This window comes from Coffea arabica, chromosome 3e (assembly GCF_036785885.1).
Source record: "Coffea arabica cultivar ET-39 chromosome 3e, Coffea Arabica ET-39 HiFi, whole genome shotgun sequence".
Taxonomy (NCBI): Eukaryota; Viridiplantae; Streptophyta; class Magnoliopsida; order Gentianales; family Rubiaceae; genus Coffea; species Coffea arabica.
In genome coordinates, this window is record NC_092315.1 from 45,869,354 (window position 1) to 45,896,566 (window position 27,213).

General features: G+C 36.9%; 2 protein-coding genes and 1 long non-coding RNA gene across 9 annotated transcripts; 1 reads left to right on the forward strand and 2 right to left on the reverse strand.

Annotated features, from left to right (window-relative positions):
- Nucleotides 1–1,828: 1,828 nt before the first annotated feature.
- LOC113736931 (uncharacterized) lies at nucleotides 1,829–12,981 on the reverse strand. 4 transcript variants are annotated; one of them, XM_072083549.1, is made up of 4 exons: nucleotides 12,639–12,981; nucleotides 5,687–12,324; nucleotides 5,158–5,239; nucleotides 1,829–2,553 (listed from the first exon to the last, which is right to left on the reverse strand). In XM_072083549.1, the coding sequence occupies exon 2, from the start codon at nucleotides 12,316–12,318 to the stop codon at nucleotides 11,230–11,232; it is 1,089 nt and encodes a 362-aa protein (XP_071939650.1). In that variant the 5' UTR covers nucleotides 12,319–12,324; nucleotides 12,639–12,981; the 3' UTR covers nucleotides 1,829–2,553; nucleotides 5,158–5,239; nucleotides 5,687–11,229. The 4 variants fall into 4 exon arrangements, with proteins under 4 accessions (XP_071939650.1, XP_071939652.1, XP_071939649.1 ...); XM_072083551.1 differs by lacking the exon at nucleotides 5,158–5,239 and having other exon boundaries at nucleotides 5,687–12,319; XM_072083548.1 differs by lacking the exon at nucleotides 5,158–5,239.
- A 5,392-nt stretch (nucleotides 12,982–18,373) lies between these two features.
- On the reverse strand, nucleotides 18,374–23,079 carry LOC113736932 (putative disease resistance protein RGA3). Of its 4 annotated transcripts, XM_072083554.1 has the most exons (4): nucleotides 22,653–23,079; nucleotides 19,198–22,169; nucleotides 19,035–19,123; nucleotides 18,374–18,586 (listed from the first exon to the last, which is right to left on the reverse strand). In XM_072083554.1, exons 1-2 carry the CDS (start codon nucleotides 22,968–22,970, stop codon nucleotides 19,236–19,238), a joined length of 3,252 nt encoding a protein of 1,083 aa, XP_071939655.1. In that variant the 5' UTR covers nucleotides 22,971–23,079; the 3' UTR covers nucleotides 18,374–18,586; nucleotides 19,035–19,123; nucleotides 19,198–19,235. The 4 variants fall into 4 exon arrangements, with proteins under 4 accessions (XP_071939655.1, XP_071939653.1, XP_071939654.1 ...); XM_072083552.1 differs by having other exon boundaries at nucleotides 19,198–23,079; XM_072083553.1 differs by having other exon boundaries at nucleotides 18,914–19,123; nucleotides 19,198–23,079.
- Nucleotides 23,080–25,915: 2,836 nt separating this feature from the next.
- LOC113737832 (uncharacterized) lies at nucleotides 25,916–26,895 on the forward strand. The gene is made up of 2 exons (XR_003459988.2): nucleotides 25,916–25,982; nucleotides 26,665–26,895. It is a non-coding gene; the product is annotated as an uncharacterized lncRNA (long non-coding RNA).
- The last annotated feature ends 318 nt before the right edge of the window (nucleotides 26,896–27,213 follow it).

The following is a 27,213-nucleotide window of genomic DNA, read 5'->3' on the forward strand; positions in this document are numbered from 1 at the left end:
CATATTAATCATTTACAGAAATGCCATGTACGATTAGAAATGTCAATACTAGACATGTACAAAAAATTTGCTTTTGGAGACCAGTGCTCTTCATGCTATGGTCACCTGCAAGTTTAACACGGGCAGGTATTTTGCAATGCAGTTGCCAACCTCAATTAGCAGGCTGATAGATATGCTTTGTCTTGGATCTATTTTCGCAATCTCTATTTTCAACCTTTACAACTTAGAGACTTTGAGAATCAACGAGTGATACTCTCTAGTCTCTGTGCTAATCTCTACTAGAGCTCAATTTGATTTTTGTGTAGTTGCATATAAATTTAAAATGCCATCGAAGATAGGGTAACTGTCTTGTCTTCAAAGATTAAAATTCTGTAATGTTGGTCAAGACAGAATCATCAAATTAAAGAACTGGAACATTTCAATAACTTCTCCAGTAGGCTAATTATCTGCAAAATTGAGCGAGTCGACAGCAAAGAAGCAGCTTAGGCTACAGTGTTGTTCGGAAAACCAAGTTTGTGCAAGATGGAATTTGAATGGAGTTGGGACAGGAACAGTGTTAAGAATGGCAAATTTGAAAAGCTTAATAATCTTGAGAGTTTTTGTGACATTAGCTACCTTCATGTAGGGTGGCAATCAGGTCGAATTCGGGTTGACGGGTCAAGTTGAGACCCAGGTAGAACAGAAAACCCGCTGACCCAAACCGGACCCGTCAACCCGAAACGGGTCAAGATACCTGACACGAACCCGAAAATTTCGGGTTGGCGATTTATCACTGTAATTTCTAATAAAATCAATTTCTCACAAAACTAATTACATAATCAAGTAATAAAATTTTAAATAAATAATTCCAAACAAAATCTAAAATAAATTAAACACCGTAAAAGTGTTTTATCCCAAATCAAATATAAAATAAATTAAAACAGTATAAAAGTAAAAAATAATACAATATATTATTTGTCCAAATATAATAATTTCAACTTCACACAAATTAAATAAATTCATTTAGGATTAAATAATTAATGCCTTTGAAGAAAAGAGAATAACTTAGTTTAGTTGGATAAAATAATTTTTATGTTTATTAAACTATTTTTAATTCGTAAACAGGTCATATCGGGTCATATCATGTCACTACGTGTTGACCCAAAATCGACCTGTTTTCTTTTCGAGTTCATCGGGTTCGACCCGATTCTGACCCGAACCCCCAAAACCTCGACCCAATCCCATTAATTTCGTGTTAGGTTCGTGTCGTGTTTTCAGGTCGTGTTGCAAATTACCACCCCTACCTTCATGGTATATGATAATGGAAGTTTGTACCGTTAATTCAAGGTGACTGATTTTGAGAGAGATGGTTAATAGAGGTCAAATTGCTTATTCAAGAAACTTGCAAGGACTCCCAACATTTGGGCATCAATTCAATTGCAATGATCCCTTAGCAATTGAATTGATGACTGAGTTGTAAAGTCTCCAGAAGCATCACATTTCCATCTATGAGAATCAGGTTCAGATAGCACAGGAATTATGTTAGCAAGCATAGCTTGAATCAAACTCTCCACCTGAGTGGTCCTCTGCCTACCTAGAGACCATTGCCAATTCCCAATCTGAATGATAGATGCAGAGGAAATTTTAGCCGTCAAATTACTTGCAAACTGTCTAACGGATTAATAATGCCCCAACCATAAACATAAACATCCAGTAGAAGGGCATCAAGGGTGCGAGGATCATACCACAAAAAACGACATAAGGGCCATAGACAACTTTATACAAATAGGAGACAAAAAGACAGACAAAGGAAATTTTAAAGAAATGCTATACAAATAGGAGACAGAAAGACAGACAAAGGAAATTCAATCAACTACTTTATTTATACTAGACGCTAACCCCATAAGGGCCATAAGCAACTGACCTTTATCGCGCCCAAGTCACCAACCTCATAACTAATGTCTTTTGTCTGTGAACTTCTCCAACTCCATTAAACCTTGTTCAAGCATTAACTCTCTTCAACTCCACTGAACCTATATTCCCCACCCCACCCCCAAAAAAAAAACCTCCAAATTAAGAAAAAAAAAAAAAAAAAAACTAGAATCCATCGGTCCGTCCGTCCCTGCCTTTGCTGTCCAGATATCAGAGAGCATCAGACAAAGTCACCAAAAGTTTGTGATGCAAGTCTGATCAAGATGATTGATGAATGTCAAATTCCACATTGTCTCAGGTAAATAATGCAAATATACAGTTAAATCAGGCCTCATACTTTTTCATAAATAGCCTATTACAAACTACAAGGCAGATTAGGCAGCTGCAATTGCATTCACTTCCAGATATGGTTAACTTCCAGGAGCCTGCAACAGTAGAGAAATTCTAATGCAAAAGGAAAATTGAAAAGCCCGGAAAATGGATCCATAAAACATAAAGCTTTTTTCCCCTGATCTGAGTCACCACTGGGAGCAAGCCATGAACAAGATCAATCACAGCATTAAATGGGCATCGCGTCAAACTTTGCCTCAAATTACACCATGCAAACACTTAGCGCATGGAGAGTCTGGAGCAGTTTGAGACCTGCAACATAGACAAATCTTAATTGGCTTTGTGGTCGAATTAGATAATAGATGCATCATTCACATACAAAATGGGGAATCATTGACAGCTAAAAACCCAAAGCATTGGATAAGAATCAACAGATGCCAAAAAGAAGCTATAAAAGCTAGCTATGGTTTTGTGTATTTGGTGTACCAACATTCCCCGTTGACTAGGCTATCCTTTTATGCAGAGATATTCCAAACGTGGTCAGAATAAGAAATTATTTCCAGCGGCCAAGTTTAGTGAGTCCCAGGCCCCCTTGCTCACTAGAAAGAAATTATATCCAGAGGTCAAGTTTAGTCAGTCCCAAGGTTCCGTTGCTCACTGGTTAATAGATGTCAGACCAACTAATTTCAGCACCATAGTAATTTCTTTCCTCACCAGAAGACAAGAAAAGGCTGCTGATAGACTATCTAATTTCTTAAACACTTACTTTGGAAGCACAAACACCATAGTCCAATACAAAACAATATTTTGAACACATTTAATGAGCTGAAGTCTGCCCACATAATCTGTCATGACCAGGGTCCAAGGGCTGGCCCAAGTAATTTTTGGACCGAAATCCACTGGCTCAAAATGATTAACCCATATTGCCTAATAGCCCAAGGACCCAAGTTCTTATACCTTTCCTTTCATTTTCCCACCACCGATGTGGGATGCCTCATAATCAGTGCCTCGACAGACCAAATCTATTATCTTGTTTTGCTATCATAACCGTCCAATCAGTAAAAGACAGCCTGAAGAGATAATTGGAAGTCCTAGACAAGTCACAAGCAACTGTCCAAGAGGCATAAAAACACTCATGCAGCTGCATGCTCCTTCCCTCTACACCAGCCAGGAAAACAATTGAAGTAGCTTTAACAACTTCAAAAGCTTTATCAGAGGTAGCACATAGAATAAGGAAATAGCATGAACGAACAATAGGTGACAATTTCATATCAGAATGCTTAGGATGGTAATCAAATTCCTGATTATTAATATTCCATTCAAACAATGGAACTGAAGATGTGTGGTTATTCTACAAACACCTCAGAGGCTTATTTAGACACTTAAGAGTTCCCAAAATCATTTAATGCACTTTATATTGCGCTTCTTTTTCTTCTTACTCAACTATCAAATCTTCATTTTCTACTTCAACACGATGCTCAGCAGAGGTCTGCCATCATCCCAAATGCAGCACTTGGACCCTATGCAATCTTGAGAGGCAGTAAATTCATGATATTGCTAATTCACATTGCAAAGTGTAACGTTTTCTCACTCATACTACTTAAATTACTCAAAAAGTTGTGCATAAGATATTTAATAAGAAAGGTGAAACACTTGGTGAATGATAACTTCTGTTGTATACTTGTTTTTCGTCTTTTTTTTTTTTTTCAACTTTCTCCCTCGTTGTCAGATGTCATTACAGGAAGACTTGTATAATTGTATCAGAAATTTTCTCTCTGGCTGATCCTGGATTTTGCCATGTCAGATTGTTGGCCTATTATGCATGTCAAGTCTATCAACAAAACTAATCCAATCCAGCGTCGTGTTACAAAAGAGATGCTCAATAGTTTTATAACCAACAGAAAATTCGCAATTCTCTTTTTCTAGTTGTTCTTCACAATCAGGTAGCAGAACATTACAAATTTAATAAATCAGCTCTGTTCACATCTCCATATTAAGTACACAGTGATAATTATAGCTTTTAAAGAGAGAGATTATTATTTATTGCCAGAATTTACTAACCAAGTACTCCTACTGATTTAATGCATGGAATTGATGAAAATGCCCACAGATGGTTCTATAAGATTATTGATCTTTTAGAAATTTCCTTTTTAATTTTCACAAAGTTGTGGCACTCAGTAAAAATAAAAATAAACAGTATTGATAATTTAGTGAAGACAAAATCGCATGTATTTTAGACACTTAAGCAAATAATTACTGCCACAATCTCTTTGATTAAAGTAACCATAGGAATTCACAAGCTTGGCAGCACTCTGAAGAATATAACTCAAGTTTTTGGGGCCTGATTCAAGACAATTGTCAAGATCACTGACTAGCTTCATTGGGAATTTGGCCATTGACCCTTTATGCAACCAAATAAGGATCTAATTGCTGTTCTTCAATTAAGACTTTTAGTTCAGTTTCCTAGTTAATCTAATCAAGAGAAGAGCATGCTAATCTATTGGCTCTCATGAAAGGAATGGAAACTGGAAAAGGTCTAGAATATGTTGTAAATGATACTCGAGACTGTAGTTTGGGGCAGATGAGTATAAGAAAAGGAAGGAAATGCCTATGATGAGCTGGAAGGCACCATTGGATAGCTTATCTCAGGATATTGCATCTATAAAATGTAAAGACATGAACAGCAGGCAGCACCATGTTGATCTCATGGACAAGAGAAATTATCCTTAAATACAAAAGACAATAATCCAATTTTCCCACAACAGAGAAAAATATTTCAATTGCAAATATGAGCATCAAATGATTCATTAGTTTTTTGTTTAATTCTACTTTATCCCATTTTTATTTTCAATCTGCACTCAAAATTGCTTGGATCAAAGAGGCAAGCTGAAACCACATGAATACCAATTTTTTCACCTTACAAATTTAAAGCAGAAGGATTATCCAAGCAGCACTTTCTCTTTCTCCAACTCCCTTGACCATGCAGGTTGGACTTTGTCTTGCCAAAATAAGAATAACAGTTATATCACATATTCTTTTCCGCAGATTATGTCTTTCCACTATTCATCAGTTCTGAGGGTACACTACCTAAAAATTGAAAGGAGAAGTACCTTGCTTTGACAGGTGGAGTAGGAAGAGAAATTTTAATTCAGACTGAAACATGAGATTTCAACACTAACAAAAAAATTTCAGAAACTTCTTCTGGCAATAATATGCTCAAAATATTAACAACAAAAAATCTTACAAGGATTGTAGGGAAAAATAAAAAGAGATTCACATATTACCGACTCTAGAACACTCAATCATGGTCGGAAACAGCATAAGCAATTGATTCTTAGAAATTGAGTAATATAACTTGCTTTAAAAACAGGAGCTGGAGGAATATAGGAGAAATCAGGAGCAATTAAAAATGAATAGCAAACGAAAAAGTTGCAGCAAAACTCACTCAAGTAGTTGCTACAATTGCTCATGCTGCTTTTTGTTCCATGTGATATCTGGATCATATTCATCTCGACCAATCTTGTTGCATTTGACTTTCTCCAAGTACTCCATCTCAGGAAACATTAATCATAATTCTGGCTCGTCAATTTTCAAGTTCTTCAGATACTTCAAACGTAAAATTTTAACTTTCCAACTTTTTTCATCATGGCGCTCTATGCTGCTGAGTTCACCTCCCCTGATGTAAAGTTTTTCCAAAGATATCAATCTGCCAGGCTCTAACCATTCAGGCCAGGTCACTAGAGGGATACATCTGAGATCAAGTTTCTTTAGATTTGGTGGGACTGAGAATGACCTCAGAGCAGCTTCTGTACTCGACTGCGACAAAACTATTTCCCAAGATATCACAAGAATTTGAAGGGCCTTGAAGTCCTTCAAGTTTGAAAACTCCCCTTCTGCTAAAGCTTCATTCCCTATTCTTATGCTCAATTTCCTTAAACCTTTTGTTAAGAGAATATAAGTATTCTTGTAGATAATAAATTAGTAAGGGTATTTTTGTAAATAGTTTGTTAGGGTTGTACTCCTATAAATACTAGTTGGTCACTCATAATATAGTGACTAGATATTTTCCTCCCAAGATACCTGTTGACATGGTATCAGAGCAAAAGTCCTAGGGTTAGGGTTAAACATCTAGCAAAAGTTCTGTTCACCGCGACTGTTCACGCGGGGGGCACTGTTCATCGGGTACTGTTCACGGCACTGTTCCCGTGACACTGTTCATCGGTACTGTTCACTGTTCACAACACTGTTCACGCGACACTGTTCACGCGCCGTTCATCTCGAGTTTTGACCTTTCGTTTGGTTTGGAGTGCTATTCGCTATGGCTGAAAGTCTATCAAAAGGTATTGTGACGTCTACTAATATTATGCCAATGGTGATGCCTCAAATCACAAATTGAAAGTTGAATGACACTAATTATCAACAGTGGTCAAAAGCCGTTAAGATTTATCTGACAGGCTTAGGAAAGCAACGATATCTCACAGATGACTCTCCTACGGAGGACAACAAGAAACTAGTCTGGATTCAAGAGGATGCCCAAATTCTTGGAGCAATATGGAATTCTATGGAGCCACGAATTGCTTACATGTGTTCTCATTGTGAGACAACAAAAGAAGTTTGGGATTATGTCCGGTTATTATACTGTAGTAATCTTTCACGGATGTATGATATTTCTTTGGAGTATTTTCAGTTGCAACAAGATAACAAGATAGTAACTGAATACTTTGCTGATCTGAAGCGAGTTTCAGAAGAATTAAATGCCGTAATGCCTCTCTCAAGTGATATTACAGTTATGCAGAGGCAAAGAGAACAAATGCTTGTGCTCAAATTCTTGGCCGGTCTCAAACCAGAATTTGAACCAATCAAATCTCAAATTTTAGCAGGTGAACAATTACCATCCTTTGCAGAGGCATATGCTCGGGTCTTACGTTCTGCATCTAAGGACAACGCACAGGGTGATGGTGCTCTAATTAATGACAAATCTGCGTTAGTTGCTAACAATGGTCGGATAGAGCAACTTAACTTGGGACGTGGCTCTCGTGGAGGAAGAAGTAGAGGAGGTCGTGGAGGTCGTGGAGGTCGAGGCACCCGTGAGTGCACTCATTGTGGTTTGAAGAATCACACTCATGATACTTGTTGGGATTTACATGGAAAACCACCTCGGTTTGCTAATGCGGTTACCATTGACCAAGCTGAATCAAGTTCTTCAGCACAAGGGTCCCAGAAAACTTTTACCATATCCGAGGAAGATTATGTCAAATTTCTGCAGTACCAAACTGCAAATCAGGCATCTCTTCCCTCTGCTTCTTTAGCACAAAAAGGTAATGCTATGGCTTGTCTCTCCACTTCCAAAAATTTTGACTCATGGATCATTGATTCCGGAGCTACTGATCATATGTCAGGTACCTCTAGAAATTTTTCTAATTTTCAAGAGTCTACTTCCTTCCCTCATGTTACTTTAGCTGATGGATCTACAACTAAAGTTAAAGGACTAGGCACTGTAGAAATTAACCCATCTCTTCCGCTGCCTTCTGTTCTTTACGTACCAAATTTACCTTTTAATCTAATGTCAGTTAGTAAGCTTACCAAATTTCTACAGTGTTCAGTTATTTTTTCTCCTGATTTTGTTGTTATTCAGGATTTGAAGACAAAGAGGACGATTGGTGGAGGGCGCGAGCATAATGGTCTTTATTTTCTCAACTCTAATGGTCCGATTGCGTGCCCTGCTACTGTTTCTCCTCTTGAAATTCACTGTCGTTTGGGTCATCCGTCTCTACAAAATTTGAAGAAGTTGGTTCCTACCTTGAGCCAGTTGTCTTCATTAGAATGTGAGTCTTGTCAATTAGGAAAGCATCATCGTGTTCCTTTTGCCCCCAGGGTCAATAAACGGGTTTCGGAACCCTTTTTGTTAGTTCATTCTGATGTTTGGGGTCCTAGTCGAGTCACTTCAAAGTTAGGTTTTAAATATTTTGTAATCTTTGTTGATGATTTTTCAAGAGTTACATGGCTTTATTTAATGAAAGATCGTTCAGAACTATATTCCATTTTTTGTGCATTTGTTACAGAAATAAAGAATCAATTTGGTGTGCCTGTACGTATACTTCGCAGTGATAATGCGAAAGAATATTTTTCCACTCCTTTTAATACCTTCATGACTAAGTCCGGTATCCTTCATCAATCCTCTTGTCCTCACACTCCACAACAGAATGGAGTTGCTGAAAGAAAGATTGGACATTTAATTGAAGTTGCTCGGACACTTTTGTTGCACATGAATGTGCCCAAACAATTTTGGAGTGATGCAGTTCTAACTGCATGTTATTTAATTAATCGCATGCCATCCAATATTCTTGAAGGCCAATTACCTCACTCCATTCTTTTTCCTCATGAACCTGTGTTTAAATTGCCTCCTCGTATTTTTGGATGTGTGTGCTTTGTTCATCAGCTTGCTCCCGGAGTGGATAAATTAGATTCTCGTGCTATTAAGTGTATTTTCTTAGGATACACACGAGCGCAAAAAGGGTATAGATGTTACAGTCCAGTTTTAAATCGATTTTTTACTTCTGCTGATGTTACTTTTTTTGAATCCACTCCATATTTTATCAAACAAAGTATGTCTTGTGAGTTAGACCAGTGTCCCTCTTTTTCCTCTCCTGTTTTACCAGTCCCTTCCCCTTTATTACCTGAGTTATCTAGTTCACCAGATTCCATAACTCGATTATCTCGTCCTCATCTTCAAGTTTACTCTCGTCGTTCCATGGTTGAAAAAGTTCCTGATATGCCACGCACTTCACCAATTAACTCTCAATCTTCAAATCCAGGTATGACGCCCTCCTCTGAGTTAGATCTTCCTATTGCTTTACGCAAAGGTAAGAGACATTGTACTTCACATCCTATTTCTAATTTTGTTTCTTATTCTCATCTCTCTATGTCATATTCTTCTTTTGTTGCTTCCCTTGATTCTATCTCCATTCCTAAGTCTATTACCTATGCTCTTAATCATCCTGGTTGGAGATTAGGCATGCAAGAAGAGATGTCTGCTTTGGAGCAAAATGGTACTTGGGATCTTGTCCCTCGTCCTTCAGGTAAGCCTGTTGTTGGTTGTAAATGGGTGTACACTATAAAAGTGCAGCCTAATGGTTCTATTGATAGATTAAAGGCTCGTCTAGTAGCTAGAGGATTTACTCAGGTGTATGGCGTAGACTACTTAGAAACATTTTCTCCTGTTGCAAAGATTACCTCTGTTCGTCTTCTTATCTCTTTGGCAGCCACTTATAATTGGCCATTGCATCAGTTGGATGTGAAAAATGCATTTCTGCATGGAGATTTGGAAGAAGAGGTATATATGGAACAACCTCCTGGATTTGTTGTTCAGAGGGAGAATCCGCGGTTGGTTTGTCGTTTGAAAAAATCCTTATATGGATTGAAACAGTCTCCGAGAGCTTGGTTTGGCCGGTTTAGTAGTGTTGTCATGGAGTTCGGTCTGACAAGATGTGGAGTAGATCATTCTGTATTTTATCGGCATTCTAATGCCGGTAAAATTTTATTAGTTGTTTATGTGGATGACATTGTGATTACAGGTGATGATGTTGTGGGGATCCAGAAGCTTAAATCCAATCTGCAGGCAAACTTTCAGACAAAGGATTTAGGTCATCTACAGTATTTTCTGGGTATTGAGGTAGCTCGGTCTAAATATGGGATTTATTTATGTCAAAGGAAATATGTACTCGATATGTTGAGTGAAGTTGGGATGTTAGGTTGCCGACCTATGAATACTCCTATGGATCCCAATGTGAAATTAGCAGGAGATCAAGGTGCATTACTTGATGATCCTAAGCAATATCGAAGACTTGTGGGTAAATTAAATTATCTCACTGTAACGAGACCTGACATTTCGTTTGCAGTGAGTGTTGTGAGTCAATTTCTTGATACCCCTCGTACTAGTCATTGGGATGCTGTTATACGAATTCTCAGGTATCTTAAGAGTGCTCCTGGAAAAGGGTTGCTGTATCAAAATCATGGACACACTGATATTGAAGGATATAGTGATGCAGATTGGGCTGGTTCTGCCTCAGATCGAAGATCGACTACAGGATATTGTGTGTTTGTTGGTGGTAATTTAGTGTCGTGGAAGAGTAAGAAGCAAACAGTTGTATCCAGATCAAGTGCAGAATCTGAATACCGCGCTATGGCTCACACTGTGTGTGAGTTGGTTTGGTTGAAGAGCATGTTACTTGAACTTGGGTTTGAGCATAAACAGCCTATGAATTTAGTGTGTGATAATCAGGCGGCTGTTCATATTGCGTCTAATCCAGTGTTTCATGAAAGGACAAAACATATTGAAGTTGATTGTCATTTCATTCGAGAGAAATTGCTTGACGGGATCATCAAGACATCTCATGTACCGTCTGTAGATCAATTGGCTGATGTGTTTACCAAGAGCTTAGGGGGCTCTAGGGTGAAATACCTTTATAACAAGTTGGGTGCTTATGATATATATGCTCCAACTTGAGGGGGAGTGTTAAGAGAATATAAGTATTCTTGTAGATAATAAATTAGTAAGGGTATTTTTGTAAATAGTTTGTTAGGGTTGTACTTCTATAAATACTAGTTGGTCACTCATAATATAGTGACTAGATGTTTTCCTCCCAAGATACCTGTTGACACCTTTCAACTGAGCAAGGTCACTTACCCTGCATGGATTTCTTCTGACGATTCCTATCACAAAGCCCTTGAGTACTTGAAGAGCAGAGACCTCTTCAATACCCTTTGGCATGCTTTCGAGCAGGTAACATTCTGATAAATCCAAATGAGTAAGGTTCCTCAGTGCTGATATATCAGAAGGCAGTTTCTCTAGATTGTGACATCGCGTAAATCAAGGATCTCAAGGCTTATTAGGTTAAGCACCGAATGAGGTAGGTTAGTCAATCTAGAAACGGCTCTGAGGCTTAGATATCTTAGGGATGTCTGACTTCCCAAACCATTCAAAGAGACTTAATATTCCACCTTCTTTTTCTTCTTCGACTCAACTGTCAAATCTTTATTTTCCACTTCAATATGATGTTTGACAGAGTTTTGCCACCGGCCCAACTGAAGAACCTCAACCCTATTCAACTTCGAGAGCCAGTCAGGTTTAAATCCAAGATATTGATCATTTACATTGAAAACCATAATAGTATCCTCGGTCATTGTGCTGTATGAATCACTACCACCCGCCAATAAGAATGCGCGACGATGACCATTGCTAGGCGTCCCTGAGGGAGTAAATTCAAAAGTAAATTCAAAAAAGCTAAGTCTTTTTGCAACCGAGATCAGCATTCTTCGAATCCAAGGGTGCACAATAAAAGTGTTTATATTGGGAGAAAGGTTCTCAAATTTGGGGATTATGAAGCTTTCATTTATCAATTCATTAAAGACATCTTCTCCAACCTCCTCTGCAGTCTTTTCTGAGGTTTTAGTGACCATACCCTCTCCTATCCACCAGTAAATAAGGGGTCTCTTCTTTATGATGCTATTCTCAGGGAAAATTGAAAGGCACAAGGAGCATGCTTTCAATTGATAGCTCTCCCGACAGTCAAAACTTTTCTGAAAATTTGATATTGCTTCGCTGGCATAAATTTTTTCCTCCACACCAAGTCTCGACCACTCTTCAGACATTGTCTGATCCTTCCTAACAGCCTCCTCAGAAGGGAATTGCATCCCAGAAGAAGGCATCGTACGTGTTCTATCCATCAGCTGCCTTTCCACTGCAGAAAATAGCTGTTTTACAGACACAACACTCTCACTGATGCGCTCCAATCTATTAAGAATCTCATTAGCCTCGTCATGCTGTTTAAAGAAAACATCATCATCAATGTCTTGCTCCAAAGTTCTGAACTGTTCCATGAGTTTCCCTTCCCAATGTTTTATCCTGGGGAACAAACGTTTCATGCTGCCAAGTTCAATCTCGATTTCTTTGAATTTCAAAACTAGAGGGTCTGCCTCACTGTTCTCGCTGATACGCCCTACTACAAATTGCTTAGCTTTTTCCAGACGAGCCAGTAGTATTGGGACAATTTCCTCGGGTTTTCTTTGAGCTGGCATTCTTAACTACAGCAACAACTCTTCCAATTAGCCAAGAAAACATTAGCAATCAAATCTTCAAAGATAAAACTTTTATATGCTTAAAACAAACCAAGACAATCCACTATACTGCTGATTAATAAAATCCCACATTGCAAATCAAGATTTACTTCAAGGTCAAAGAACAGTTGCATACAAAACTCAACCATTTCAAAAGAAAAAAAAAAGTCAACTTTTATTTTTTGGGTTTTTGTTTTATAGTTATATTCACAACTAGTAAATGTCTGAGCGATCAATGAACCAAGAAGAAATTTAAACTTGTTGGAAGAACATTAAAGTACCTGGGAGCCTGCAGTCTGGAACCTTTAAAAAGGCTTCTTCTTCTTCTTCCTCAATTGTGCGATAGGCAGACTAGACGGGTAGTACAGAATATATTATACTTTTCCAATTTAGATTACTACTTTGAGAGAGAAGAGGTTTCAAGTTTCAACGAAACAACAAATGAGGAGGAAAAGAAAGAAAGAAGAGAGTAAAGAGACTTTTCTTCTACTTACCCAAAAAGAAAAAATAAAGAAACTTTTCTTCTGTTTTTTCAGTAGAATAAAGAAAAAAAATATAGAAAGAAAGAAACGAACGTGGCCTGCATCGGAACTTGAGGACGGCGACGAGAAAGAAAGTAAAGTGGAAACTGGAAGTTGCTCTTAAAAAGGGGCATAAAAGCGATAAACTTACAATCATGCCCAAAACTTTTCTGTTACTTTTCTGTTGGCCCTTTAGTGTTTTAAATAACTACAAATGGTCTCATAAACTTTTTTTAATTTCAATTTACAGCCTTGATTTCCACATTTTTTCAACTATGTCTGAATAATTTATTTCTAGAGTCACTACAGGATGATTATAAAGTGTTCCAAATTCGTCATTAAAGCATTCATGGTGCTATATCAACATTCCACTATCTCATCTTTCATTATATTCTTATTCACAATAAATTACACTCTACACGCTATAATAGTATGATCCACAATCAAATAAAATATTTATTTTAATAATGCATAACTCATATCCCGTAAATAAATAAAGTAATTTTTTAAAAAATAATTTCATTATTTTTAAAAATAAATTATTAAACTTTCATTAAATTTTTTACCTTTTGGATTTTTTATTTTCTAAAAAATAATATTATTAATTTTGCACATTTGTAGGAATACCAGAAAATGAGAAATTTGGGAAATTTTGGTGGTTTTGATTTTGTGAGGAGGATGAATTTTCTATATTTGGAGCATTTAACATATTTCTAAAACTACTAAAATTCTCATCCATAATCACAAAATATTGAAATTTTAGAAAATTGTGCAAAGAGGTTGAGGAAAATGAGTGAAAGAGTAAGAGAAATAATAGAGTAGGATATTGAAATATGAAAAAAAATGGGTGTCCTGTGTGTTTATATAAAGAGAACAAAACAATGACGGTTGGAAAAAAAATTGAATGTTAACTTGCACCATGAAATTTTGTCCGTTGTCTATGTTTAACCAAATTTATCCGTTGCAAAAAAAAGGCCCACTATCTCCTCTTTGTCAGCGGCTTTTACGGGCATCATTCTAATGATGTATATAATGGATCTGTATCCATGACACGTCATTGGAGTTGCTCTCATGGTAACATCACGAAGGGGCGCGCTTAGCTTGATGTTTATAGCAGAAACACAAGTTCTTGGAAGATTATTGAGGATTCTTGGGACTGTCGTCCTACTGGGGAGATTTATTATGTTAGTTGGAAGCTCCGTAGGAAAAAATGGGAAATATTTCTTATAATGGGGAAGATTGCTAGCCTTGATTTGACGAATGAGATCTATGAAGAGGTGGAACAGCCAGAAGATGACGTTATTGGTTATAGGAGGATGTCGTTCTGTGTGTTGTCACTATACATCTTTGGTTACTGGATTGTCTTATGATCCTGCATCACACTATAATAAACCATTATTTGAGTCAAGGGACGGCCTAATTTTGAGCATGTTTAAGAGGTGGTTGGCACTTTACAATCCGAAACATGAATCCCTTGCACATTCTTGCATTAACAATCTGGAAGATTACTCTGAGAAAGTGTTTATGTATGCTGAAAGCTTAGTTTTGCTCAACAACCATGGCAGAGTATAAAAGTCTTAAGGCATGGAACAGAAGAAGAGTACAGGCTGGCTAGGTGTAAATGTTTACTGCTTCGCAATACCTGTACAGGTTGAAGATCAAACTTGAATCTGTGGTCGGTCAAGTTGGACAAATGTTTTACTACAGAAAAGGAGAAATGGTGCTGATTAAGTTGTGTAGTTAACTCTAGGGGTTAAAATCACATGGAAGGTTTTCGTTCTTTGCTCTTCAATTATTGTAACGAAACAACAACAGTAAATGCAATTTTTTGTTCTTATCAAACCTGGTGTTCTATAAATTAACTTCCTAGAAACCCTTAGAAGATATGATTTTTGGGTTTTGGCATTTGTGGTGACACACTTAATTTGCTTTTAGTATTTGTCCAGCAAAGAAAACAGTTAGATATTTTACTGCAGTTGAAAGTTAATGAGATTTTGAATATAGAGCTTGTTCGTTATCTAATGTTAATAATAGATGTGAAACTGGCTATTTCCCATGCCGCCTTCTATAGGGTGTACTGAGCTTGGAGAATTAATAGCATTCCAACATCTTATTAGAAGACCATATCTTAATGCTCCATAAAACTACCAGAAAAAGTAGATATCTTGAATTGAGATCCCACATTCTCCCTTCTCGCGTCTTAATTAATCCCAAAATAGCTTAAGTTTTATATATTATTTTAGAGCATTTGGTGGTTAATTTTTTTGTAACTCTAACATTTAAAATCAACTACCTATAGCAGTTTCCTTAAAAAAAGAAAAAAAAATTCTGCACTAATGGGAAAATACAGTATTGCTTTAAGAAATTCGATATCCGTTTAAACTATTATTACCCTGTTTGCAACCATTAAGATTTCCCAGAGGTCTATAAATTTTTATATCAGATTAAGAATTCGTATGCCACTCATCCTATCACATGCAAACAATGAAGCTTAGCTTAATTTCAAGGTTTCCACAAACTTTGAACTGATTATTGAGGTTTCTAAACAAATTGTTAGGCACAATCATCTCAGTAACCTCTCCTTTTTTTTTAAAATTTTTTTTAAAATTTTCAATCTTTCATTTTCTTTTGCATGTAATACTAAAGCTTTTCTTTTCTTGGCTGAAGTTAGTAATCCTTACGGACATTGTTTTGGTTTTTTTAAAAAAAAAATGGAAATGCTTGTCAATTTCTATCAATGCCAGATGAAATAGAGTTGTTATGATATGCTGTTTGATGGAATTTTAACAGAGTATTTCTTAGAGCAAGTTGTTGAGCTGGTAGTTTTTTACATTATCTTTTTGAAAGAAACTGTTTTTTTTTTTTTAACAATTGGCAGTTGGAAATTTATATCAAGTGTAGAAAGTTATGTAATTGAGAGTTATGATCCTTGGTTTTGCAGTTGCATTCTAATCAAATTATCAAAATGATGAAAATTTCTCTGAGTTATTATCTATACTTTATCTCCAAGTTTTTCATAATTTCTATTTTATGGGGAGATTTATTAGTCAAAGAATTTCAGTTCTTCAGGTTACCTTTGAACTAAGAAAAAATCTTAATCTTAAAAAATCAGACATCGGATACCTCAGAGTTTGCCTCCAATTTAGTGGGAAATCAGCTTTAATTAATTAGGTCTGTCAAACTGGTGCATTTCGAAATCATGACTTTCCTTGATCTCGATCTCGATCTCGAGCCCACAATTCATCCAATTTTCCAACAACAACGACTACAATCACCATAGACTGATTTTTCATGTTCACCCTAGGAACATGCATGACAATTATCTCTACGCCCTGTACTATATGCTCCTATCACTCTCCCAACGTCATTTTTTCCATTCTCATGGGTTTCGAACTCGAAACCTCATGATTAAAGGATGCAAGTCCCTTTCACTTGCACCAACATCCGTTGGTATCTAAGGATGATTATAAAGTGTTCTGAATTCTTCACCATGATGACATATTATGATGGGGCAAAACTGGCTGGATGTTTGCAGTAGAAATACGAGTTTTTGAAAGACTATTGAGGATCCTTAAGGGCGATTATCAGGAGATTTATTATGTTAATGGGGAGCTCCTTAGAAAAATAAAATGGGAAAAATTTCTTAAAGTGGGGAAAATTGTTAGTCTTGATTTGATGAATGAGAGATGTACGAAGATGTAGAACAGTCAAAATATGACGAGAGTTGTTATGCAGTGGCGGAGCCACATACAAGCAAGTGGTGTCAATTGACCCCACTTAACTTTGAAAAATTAGTTCTTAGGTTTAGGAAATTTTAAATTTGCATCTTATTTGACCTCCACTATATTTTGTCAAATTCTCTTTCCTATATACATTGACCCCAAAAAGTTGAAAATTCATAATTATTACCATTACAATAATTTTGAATTTATTTCAAATTATCTATGGAAGTTAGCTCAAGACTAAATTCATCTAAAATTTCCAAACACAAGGGGTCAACTTTCTTAAGTGGAGTGAGAAAACCAATTCTTTAGATTATTTTTTTTAACTTCAAAGTCTTCAAAAACAAGAATTATTCAAGTGGATGGTAAACTTTTTATTTGTAATGCGAAATTAAGTTATTATGATTTTTATTTATAATAGGGTAAAGATAAATTTTATATAAAAAAAAACTGTAGAAGATCAAGTTGCTGGTGATTCGCGATTATTTTTAAAAATTCAAGGGATTCAGTTACTTACATTGAAAAAGATGTATTTAACAAAATTGATAATGAATTGATTTTACAACATTAGAAAAAAAAAAGAGTACTCGTAGGGTACAATTATAACTTGCTGTATATAATAATGTTAGTAGTTTTTATTTTTTAAAAAATAAATTTTACTGTACTAGAATTTGACCCCCACTTACTGTGGGGGTCTTAGCTCCGCCCCTGGCACTGTAAAGGTATCTTGGACAAAACTGATTTTGGTTATTGAATTGTGTAATGATCCTTCATTACGCTACAAACTATTATTTGAATCAAGGGATGGCCAAATTTTGAGCATGTTCAGGAGGCGGTTGTTGGCACTTTGCAATCCAAACAAGAATCCCTTACATATCCTTGTGCTAAGAATCTGGAAGGTTTCTTTGACACAGTGGCAATGTTTGTTGAAAGCAGAGAACAAAAGTCTAGGGACATGAAACAGGGGAAGAGCATAAGCTGGCTAGGTGTTAATGGTTTACTCCTTCCTTCACATTACCTGTACATGTTGAAGATCAAACTTGAACGTTTTGGTCAAGTTGGATAAAGGTTTTACTATGGAAAAGAAAAGCTAATGCTGATTAAGTTGCGTAATTAACTATAGGGGTTAAAATCACAGCTTTGCTCTTCAATTTTTTTTTTTTTTTTGGGGTGCTTTGCTCTTCAATTATTGTGACTAAACAACAATGAACACAATTCCCTTTTCTTTTTTTCAAATTGTGATTATAAAAAAAAAACTAATGTTTTATAAACTACCTCCTTGAAGCCCTTCAAAGACGTGATCTTTGGTTTTGCATTTTGTGGTCATATGCTTAATTGGCTTAATTGCATTTTTGTGATCTTAATCTTAACCACTAAACCCTGGCGTCATATAGTAACACTTTGATTCAAATTTTTTGAATTTTGGAATTTCAATATTAACTACTAGACTATTTTGTTTTCTTTTTTTTTTTTGTGATTTGAATCTACTTGCAACCAGGATTATGCTAGACAGGTGGAATTTTAGTCCAGAAAATTTTTATGGAGATTTATTAGCCAAAGAACCTCTTCAGGTTACCTTTGAACCAAGAAAACAAATCTTAATCTTAAAAAATCAGACATCGGATACCATACAAATAATTGCATCAATTTACCTCAGAGTTTGCCTCCAATTTAGTGGGAAATCAGCTTTAATTAATTAGGTTCAGGAAATGATTTCTTTACAAGCATATATAGCTTGAGTCAAGTCCATAAGGAACATATGAGATTAAGTGATGCAAGAACCATATAGCAATAGGAAAGAGAAGCATTCAGCTTTAGAATCCCTTTATGACAAAGTGACTGAAAATCACAGAATGATAAAAGCTGTTCTACCAAGGAGCAAATCCTGAATTTTGTGCAGGAGATATGAGCAAAATAGGTGGTGTGCCAATAGCCTGTGACATGATGAATCAGGGCCCTGGAAGGTGAACATAATCATCCTTTCAACTGCAGCAAAGTAAATTGACAATAATCACATATCTGAGCAAAAAGAAATTGAAATTTCTCAATGAACTGGGGATATAATTAATCAAATGATAGATTCTGCCCAACTTCAACTGTAATTTCATGATTTTTTCTTTGGTTGTGGCGTTTGTCTTCAGAATTTCTTAGTTGCTGTGTATCTTTTTAGGATTCATATTGCTATGGTTTGAACTATCAAGAACAGATATTGGCTTTATGTTTTGCAGTCATTTTTGATCCAGATTTATGAGTTTCACCTGAGCTAAATAGGAACTGGTCAGGTTATCTTTACAGATTTTGGTCACAAGTTACCTTGGTAAACAGGACACGCAATAGATGGAAAATAAGAATCAGCAAAAGCAAGAGGCGATAAATTGGTGGTTCCTACTCCGAAACAAATTTGCAGGCCAAAAAGCCATGTCCAAGAAATCACCTGAAATAGATTATTTTTCAGCACAGGAAATCCCTGATCCCCTGATACACCGATCCCTGATCGATTTAGAACCAAAGATGCAAGGAATCCTACATGCCAAGTAACAAATTAGATAGCCAAATTTTAGAAGTGAAACATGAATTTCGGAGAGTTGAAGATTCACCTGAACGTTCAAGAAAGTTTCAAAGTATTCTCCATAGCTTATGATAAGGACTGAATAAGAAATAAATCTATTTCGATTGTGGGAATATGAGAAATCCTGGACCACTGGCTGTTGGGGTTGCTTCTCTGGATGCAACTAGCTTTTAACAGAGGACAATTTGTAATTGTAAATTCCTTCAGTTTGATCATATGCCTCATGGCCTCTAAGGAAGGCAGCTGATGCAGTTTCTTGCAATTGGTCAGCCTCAGATTTTCGAGAGAGAAAAGATTCCCCAGCCAATTGGGCAAAGTTTCAACTCCAAAATCATTTATGTCCAGTTGTTTCAAAGATGTGAGGTACTGAAGTTGATCAGGCAGAGAATCCCAGTCAGAACACCCAAACAATTCTAATTCTATAAGGGTTGAAAGATTTTGCTCAATGCCATTGAAAATGATTTGGAATGAGCCAAACTCCAAGAAACAACCTATGTACAATTGCCTTAGCCTAGTAAGACCACACAAACCTGTGGGCATCATATCCAATTTGGGGCAGTGATGTATCCGTAGACAAATGAGAGAAGGCAACTTCTGCAAATCCACTGGAAAAACTACAAGCTCATTGCAGTACTTTACCGACAGAGACTCCAGAGAGGTGCAAAACTGCAATGCTTCTCCAGGGATGTTGGTCAATCCATGACAACCAGCAAACTCCCAGTTACGAAGAGAAGTAAGGCCCTGGCCCTGGCACTCTGGCGCTGGTATGGATCTGAGACTGTCACATCCATTTATTGTTAGTCTCTCAAGTGACTGGAGGGTGTGTAATCCTTGTGGTAACTCAATCAGACTATCGCAGTGCTCAATCTCCAATATCTTAAGAGAATTGGCACAGCCTGACAAGTTTGAAGCAAAATTTGTCAGGTTTGAGCAATAGCCCATGTTAAAATGTGCAAGCTTTGGATTGTTTTGAAATAAACAATCTGGAAGACATGTTAGATCTGACAGGCCAAATATGCGTAGTGTTTCAAGAGTGAAAACATTACTACATATGCTTGACAATGGCAAGATGCTGTTGTCGCCCATTAGGTTTAAACAAGTAAGACAACGAAATTTTCTTGGAACAGTCCTTAAATGGGGGCAACTTATGATGGTTAAGTTTTGAAGGCGAGGAAAAAAACTCACTTCACTTGATGCTGTTGTACTTGAAGATGGCATATCTGGAAAATCAATCCATTCTATCAAGCTCGGCATTCTTTCTAGAACGAGATTTTCAAGTGCTGGAAACCATATGGTTCTACATAGACTACTGCTCGATCCAATGTAGTAATCAGTACCATAAGTTGAAGGAGCTATAATTCTTACATTAGTAAGCCCTTCCAATTTAAGATGCTGGAGAAAGGGTAATTGTCCGAGCATTGGAATTTCTTTACATCTTTCACACTGGACTAGTTCTATCTCCACCAAATTCTCAAGTAATACCCATGCATTCTCGGTTTTGACGGCCATTTTGATAGCCCACAAAGGAAACTCATTGCCCATGAAGTTTTCTATCTTCAAGCTTTTTATATTTGGGTGAGGTTGGAGCCCTTCCAGTACATTTTCGTCCTGGTTGTCGCCTTGTCTATTTCTTCCCCAATAATATTCCAATTTGTAGATATTTGGCTTTCCAGATAAATTTGCACTTCTAGCTTCATCTGCATCATTCACCAGTTCTAGATTGTGTATCTTCAATTCACCTCCAAGGTTATTCAAGCACCCCAGCTCGCTAATTCTACGGCCCTTCTCTTGATCCACATTAAAGCATGACAATGTTTGAAGATCAGTCAGTTTTCCTATCCCAAGTGGCATTTGAAATCTTTCAGGAAAATAAAAATGAAGGTGTCTCAAGCTGATCAAGTTATGAAAATTTGGTGGAAACTTATTGATAGAACCATGTAGATGGAGGGCCCTCAGAGTTTGCAAATTATACAACTTGCAAATGGAGTCTGGCAGAACCTTAATTTGGGTTCCTGACACATCAAGATATCTTAAATGTGTTAGCTTTTTTATTTTGGAGGGCAGTTCCTTAACAAGATCTGCACCCTCCAAATTTAGTACACGCAAGAGTACAAACTCTAGCAACACTTGGTGAGAAACATCATATTTCAAGAACAACGTGCGCAGATTTCTTTCCTTTTCTTCCAACAGATTTTGGGGTGCTTCACTCGATGTGCTCAATGCGAGGCATCTGCCTTTGGCACTTGAAACAGAACTTGCAAGATCATGCACAAGATCATGCATCTTACAGCTAATGACATTGTCATATATATCCTTCTCCAGATCTTGAAGTAAGCAGTTTTGCAGTAAAATGTGGAAAATCTTGATCCCCGTTTTCTCCATCACATCACTTCCTTGATTTGAATACAAAAATCCTTCTGCGATCCATAGTTGAACTACTTGTTCCTTTTTCAAATTGAAATCCTTGTTAAAGATTGAGCAATAAGCAAAGCATTTTTTAGCAGCAGGAGTTGGCAAATGATCAAAGCTCAACTTCAGTATTTGCAAGATACTACAACCATTTTCATCTCCATTTACATGAGAAAGGCCTTCATTCAAAATTGACATCCACTCAGATTTTCCCTTGTTGCGTAAAATTCCTCCTACCAGATTTGCTGCTAATGGTAAACCTTGACACTTGGCTGCAATTTTCTTCCCTATGGCGTCCAATTCCCTTGGAACTTCTCCTCCTGGGAATGCTCTAGCTTTCAATATTGACAGACAATCTTCTTCAGATAACTTTCTAAGGAAATGTTGGGGTAGCGTCGCAACTATTGAAGCTACTTGTTCACTACGTGTAGTCACAACAATGCTATTTCCCTTGGTTCTGTTGATCCCTTCCATTGATCTTTTAAAATCATCCCATTTATCAGCTTTATCATTCCAAACATCATCTAGTATGAGAAGATATCTTCCAACCCCGATAGCCTTTTGAAGGTTTTTCACTATGGCTTCCCTGCCCTGTACTTGAACATGCGATTGTGTCAATGATTCGAGCATCATGGCAAAGAGCTTAGTTACATCAAAACTTTCAGATACACAGACCCAAATTCTTGCATCAAAGTAGTTCTTAATTCTTTCATCATTGTATATTAACCGAGCTAAAGTTGTTTTCCCCAATCCACCCATTCCCACAATGGGAATAACTGAAACAACTTCATCCCTTGATCTCATCAATGTTTTCACTAAATCAGATTTATCATTATCTCTTCCCAGAACATTAGGATCAACACTTACTGAGTCAGTCTCTCTGCTTCTTGCTATGGAATGAGAAAACACAGCACCAGCAGCAGAATCTGCATCCACATCTCTGATATGGAACTGAAGGCCAAACTCATTTGCTTCATGGTTAATCCTTTTCAAGTTTGTATTTATGTCCTTGAGTTTACCAGCCAATTCCCTATTAAAAGAAAAGGGATTTGAGAGCAAGCTGAAGATTTTTACCTTGCTTTCCACTTTCTTCTGTAGCTTTACTTTGTGTTGGAGAATTTTGTAGTTCATCTCGTCCAATACATCATCAGCATCATAAGCCACGCCTTCAAGTTTCTCCAGCCACAGTTTTACAGCTTCTTCTCCAACTGGTCGTCTCTCAGCATCTCGCAAGAAGGCCTGTATCATGGCCAGTGATCCTCTCAGCTTTTCAAGATCTTTCTTGAAGCCGTAGATCAGGCTAAATTCTTTGTTGACTAGAGAAATCACCTTATCCAGCGGACCCTGTACAATGGCCTTCACCGAGGCACTAAGCACAGCTAGCTCAGCCATTTTGCTTCCTTGTGAGCCTAAACAAACTGAGAGGAAGAAAGTGGTGGAAGACTTGGTTGGAGAAAATGGTTGACAAGTTTATGAGTAAACAGTTAGTAATTGCTTAGAGCCACAGCTATCTTTTTTTTTTTGTCAAAGTCAGCAGACTTTTGGACGCTTTTAGAGCCACAGCTATCCAATGGCAACTTTCTTGACTCCTGTTCTGCCAGCTAAACGCGTTTAACGACTTGTGGGGAATAAAGGTCCCACGCAAATAAGTTTTGTAGGTGTTTGTTTAAAATTTTACGGTAATTTATTGTAAAAATTATAAAAAATATTTTTAAAGTAGATAAATTTTTAAATATTTTAAAATATATAATTTAAAAAATTTGAGAAATTTTTTAATGTTATCATAGTTAAAGTTATTAAAAAACTTATAGAAGATAAACTTGATCAAAACTTATTTGCCAAACAACCCAAAGTTTGATACAAAAACAAAAAATTTGCATACAAGTTGTACAAAAACATAGTAGCGTCTCAAAAGGTATTTTCAAGACAAGTAACAAGACAAGGCTCTGTTTGCAATTAAATTTTTGATCAAGTTTATTTATTACAAGTTTTTTGTTATAATTTTAATTATAGTAAACTTAAAAAACTTCTTGAAAATTTTAAACTATAAACTTCAAAATATGCAAAATTTTACACACTTCAAAAAATTTTATAATTTCTATAATAAGTTACAGTAAAATTTTAAATAAACATTAAAAAAAATTATTTACCAAATGGGGCCATACTGCTCTTTGGACTATCGGATTGGGCGTAGGAATTGTTGGGAGTCGTTCGACTATTCTTTGGTATTTTTTTTTTAATGACTTTTTTTAAAATTCTTTTAACCTTTTCTTTGATGCCAAGATATGATTAATCTCTGTTAACATGACTACAAGCAAAACCTACCTCTACTTCGGCTAAACTCTCATGTTCGATGCCGTCGTACATCGCTTTGGAAAGTTGGTTCCTCAGTGGAGCACATCATCGCAATTTCCATAAAGTTTTGGCCCATAAGGAGCATCGACGGCCAGAATCAATGACACCTCCTCGAGGGTCGAGCACCTTGTCCTACTTCTGATAGTACCGCACGATTTGACACATTTTACTAATTTTGACAAAATAGACCTTATTGTTACCAAACAATAAGATTTGTAATTACATAGTTCATTTTAGATTGAGCATTTTAAATTTTTTGACAAATTTGAACATTTTGATTGATTTGTATATATCATTTTTTTTAGATAGATATTCAGTATATTTTCTTTAATATTGTTTTTCATTCTCAATTCAATATGACGCAAAAACGTAATCAAGAAGGATATTGTGAGAACCCGTATTGCCCTAATAGTTTCCTAGGGTTTTTCCCCCTTAAATTTCATGTTTTCTGCATTTTCTGGCCTAGGAATATTTTCTTGGTAGATTTTATGAGCAGTTATAGTTTTTATATGAATTTTCTAGTATTGGAGAGTTTTTAGAAAATTAAGAATATATATTGGACGTGGGACCCACTAGTGCGAAAAGTTCGGGAAAATTCGGCCAATACGGTTAAGTTTCGGATACTGTGGAAAATTTATCGGGTGTTAAGAGATAAGTAGTATGTGTGAAGTGATTGATGTGAGAGAGAAAAGAATGACAAGAATGCATTTAATGAGGTGCCATGTGTCATGTTCCCTTTGGGTGGACTTTATGGTTTACTATTCTATTTTTTGACCTTTTGACCACTTGTTTAAATATCTTAAAAATTGAACAAAACTTACCATTTCTTGCTCCTTGATGGCCGAACCTCTCATCCAAGAAGAAAGAAAAACTCTTCCAAGTTTAAGCTTCCAACAAGCTCAAATCACCCAACTCAAGTGCTTAAACTAGAATCTACTCCATAAAATTCCTTCCTTTGGTGCTCTTGAGTGCTTAGTGAAGTTTTTTTTGGAGAGCTAAGGTGTCCACACTCCCTATCTCTCTTGATTACTTGGTAAGTGATGGTTGAACCTCTACTACACCTAATGATGTTTATGTTTGGCTTAGAAGTGGCTAAAGTGATGGATTATATGATTTATTTCTTGGTTTGGCTTGATTTGTTGAAGTTTTTAATTTTATGAGGAATTTTCTGGTTTCATATGATTTTGATGTTGTGGACTAGTATGATGGTTGGTAATAAGGGGCTTTGGCTCTAGTAGGTGTGAATTGTTGTGAAATGCAATCAATTTTGGATTTGGAATGAAATGTGAAAAGTTAGGGTTCATGAACCCCTATTCTGTCCGAAATTTTAGGTCATAGCTAGAGGCCGAATTGGACTTTGCTCAAAACATGAAAGTTGTAGGTATTGATGAGTTTGATGTGCCTGCAAAATTTCAGGGCATTTGGACCAGTATAGAGAGAGTTATGCCGTTTTTACTGTTGCTGTTTTTGGTGAACAGAATTTCCGAACTGGGATAGTAATTGCCTGTTTTGACTGGATTTGGTTTGGAATTTGAAGTTGGTGTCTTCTGATGAATGGTAGCTTGATGTCTTAGCTTTCATTTGCCTTTGGAATCAATGCATTTGGATCTGTGTAGGCTGAGATAGACGTATTACAGTTTTCTGTGATTTTGGAACCTGCAATTGCGGTTCTGGCGGGATTTTCTGCATTTTTGACCTAGTTGTGCTAGGATTTGGACTGAGAGGCCTTCTACATTGTTGTAGCCCTGTTTCATAGCTTCGAGATGGTGGGTCTTTCGCCCTCATCCGATAAGCGTAGCGTATTTTGTGCCATTACCGCTTTTGGAGGCCAAAAACTATTTTTGTCGTTGGGACGAATGAGTTCCAATGCTTGATTTTCTGGTTTGCTATTATGCTTGTTTATGCATATGAAACCCTATTGGGTTATAATTGGCTTGGCTTTGTGACTCGTTATCGAGTCTTATGGTAATTGTTCACTTGTTCTAGGAGGAAACGGTGGTGCACGACGTTCGTTTAACGACGGTGCATGAAACATCATTTTCTCACTTGGTGAGTATACTACTCACTTAATTGTTACTATGTGGCTTTGCTAAATGTATATGTGATGCCTTGAAGGCTTACTTGGATATTGGAATTGATTAAGGTGAGGGTGTACTTGACCGCCCTCACCCCTTTTGATAGTATCACTGATTGGCTACCGTTTTACTGCATTACTGAACTTGATATACTGGATACTGAATTCCATTCTTGGAAACTGATTTGGTGTCATTTGGGCGAATGTCCAATGGCTTCACTGTATTACTGAGCTCAACCCCGTTTGGTAGTCAATTGGATCGAGCCGGCGAGGGCTTGGTCGTGAAAATTGTCATGCCACGGGGACTGTACTGAGGAACCTTGTGGTAATGAGACCTTTGGTTCCGGTATACTCGAGTATTACCAAAATGACTGAATGGAGTGCGGGCCCGGTTGGGGTATGTTGGGTGGAAGGAATGGAAGTGAAGTGAGGTCTACGGTTTGGTACTTTTAACATTGACGGAGGGTCAATGAGTGTGGATCAAGAATGTAAGCGTGGAAATGGGCTCTTGAGAGCCGACCGTATCCTTTCACTGAATTGCTTTACTTCGAAATTGTATACTTGACTTGAATGGTTATGCTTATGTGATCTTAACTGCTATTGTGATAGTTGCTCACTGAGCTTTAGCTCACACCGTTCCATTTGTTTTCCTTACAGGAAAATGAACACTTTTGGAAAAGATTGTAATAGTTGAATGACAAGTTGAGCTCATGTACATGTATTTTGAATAGCTCCTTGAGGGTGAAACCCTAAGTGTTTTGTTTCCTCCAATGTTTGGTTTGTAATTGGTTATTGTACATGTATGGATTAGTTGGATATTTTGGTATGCCGATTTGGCTTGGAATGTTGGATTTCAATGTATATATGCTTGGTTGATGTTTGGCTGAACTTTGAATCGATTTGGATTTCAAACGGCAAAAGGAAAATTTTGAACGAAAAGTCACTGGACTGAATCCGGCCGGAATGCCGGATTCTGACGTGGCCTGCACTATTCATCTTCGGCAAATTTTTTCGTTTTTTTTATTTTGACTCTTTTGACTTGTTTACGTGCAATGGGATGTTCCGGAACGTTATAGATCGACGTAAACTGTACCGTAGTCCTGGCGAGAGCTGGGCAGGCAGTCCGCTAACCCCTTTAGTTCGCCTTAGGGGAAAGTGGGGCTGTCACAGATATACTCAATCTTTTTTCAAGAACAAGATTCAATT

What these genes read in the sequence shown, in the direction of transcription:
- LOC113736931 (XM_072083551.1), bottom strand. Translation starts at nt 12,318, where the DNA reads ATGCCAGCTCAAAGAAAACCCGAGGAAATTGTCCCAATACTACTGGCT.
- LOC113736932 (XM_072083552.1), bottom strand. Translation starts at nt 22,970, where the DNA reads ATGGCTGAGCTAGCTGTGCTTAGTGCCTCGGTGAAGGCCATTGTACAG.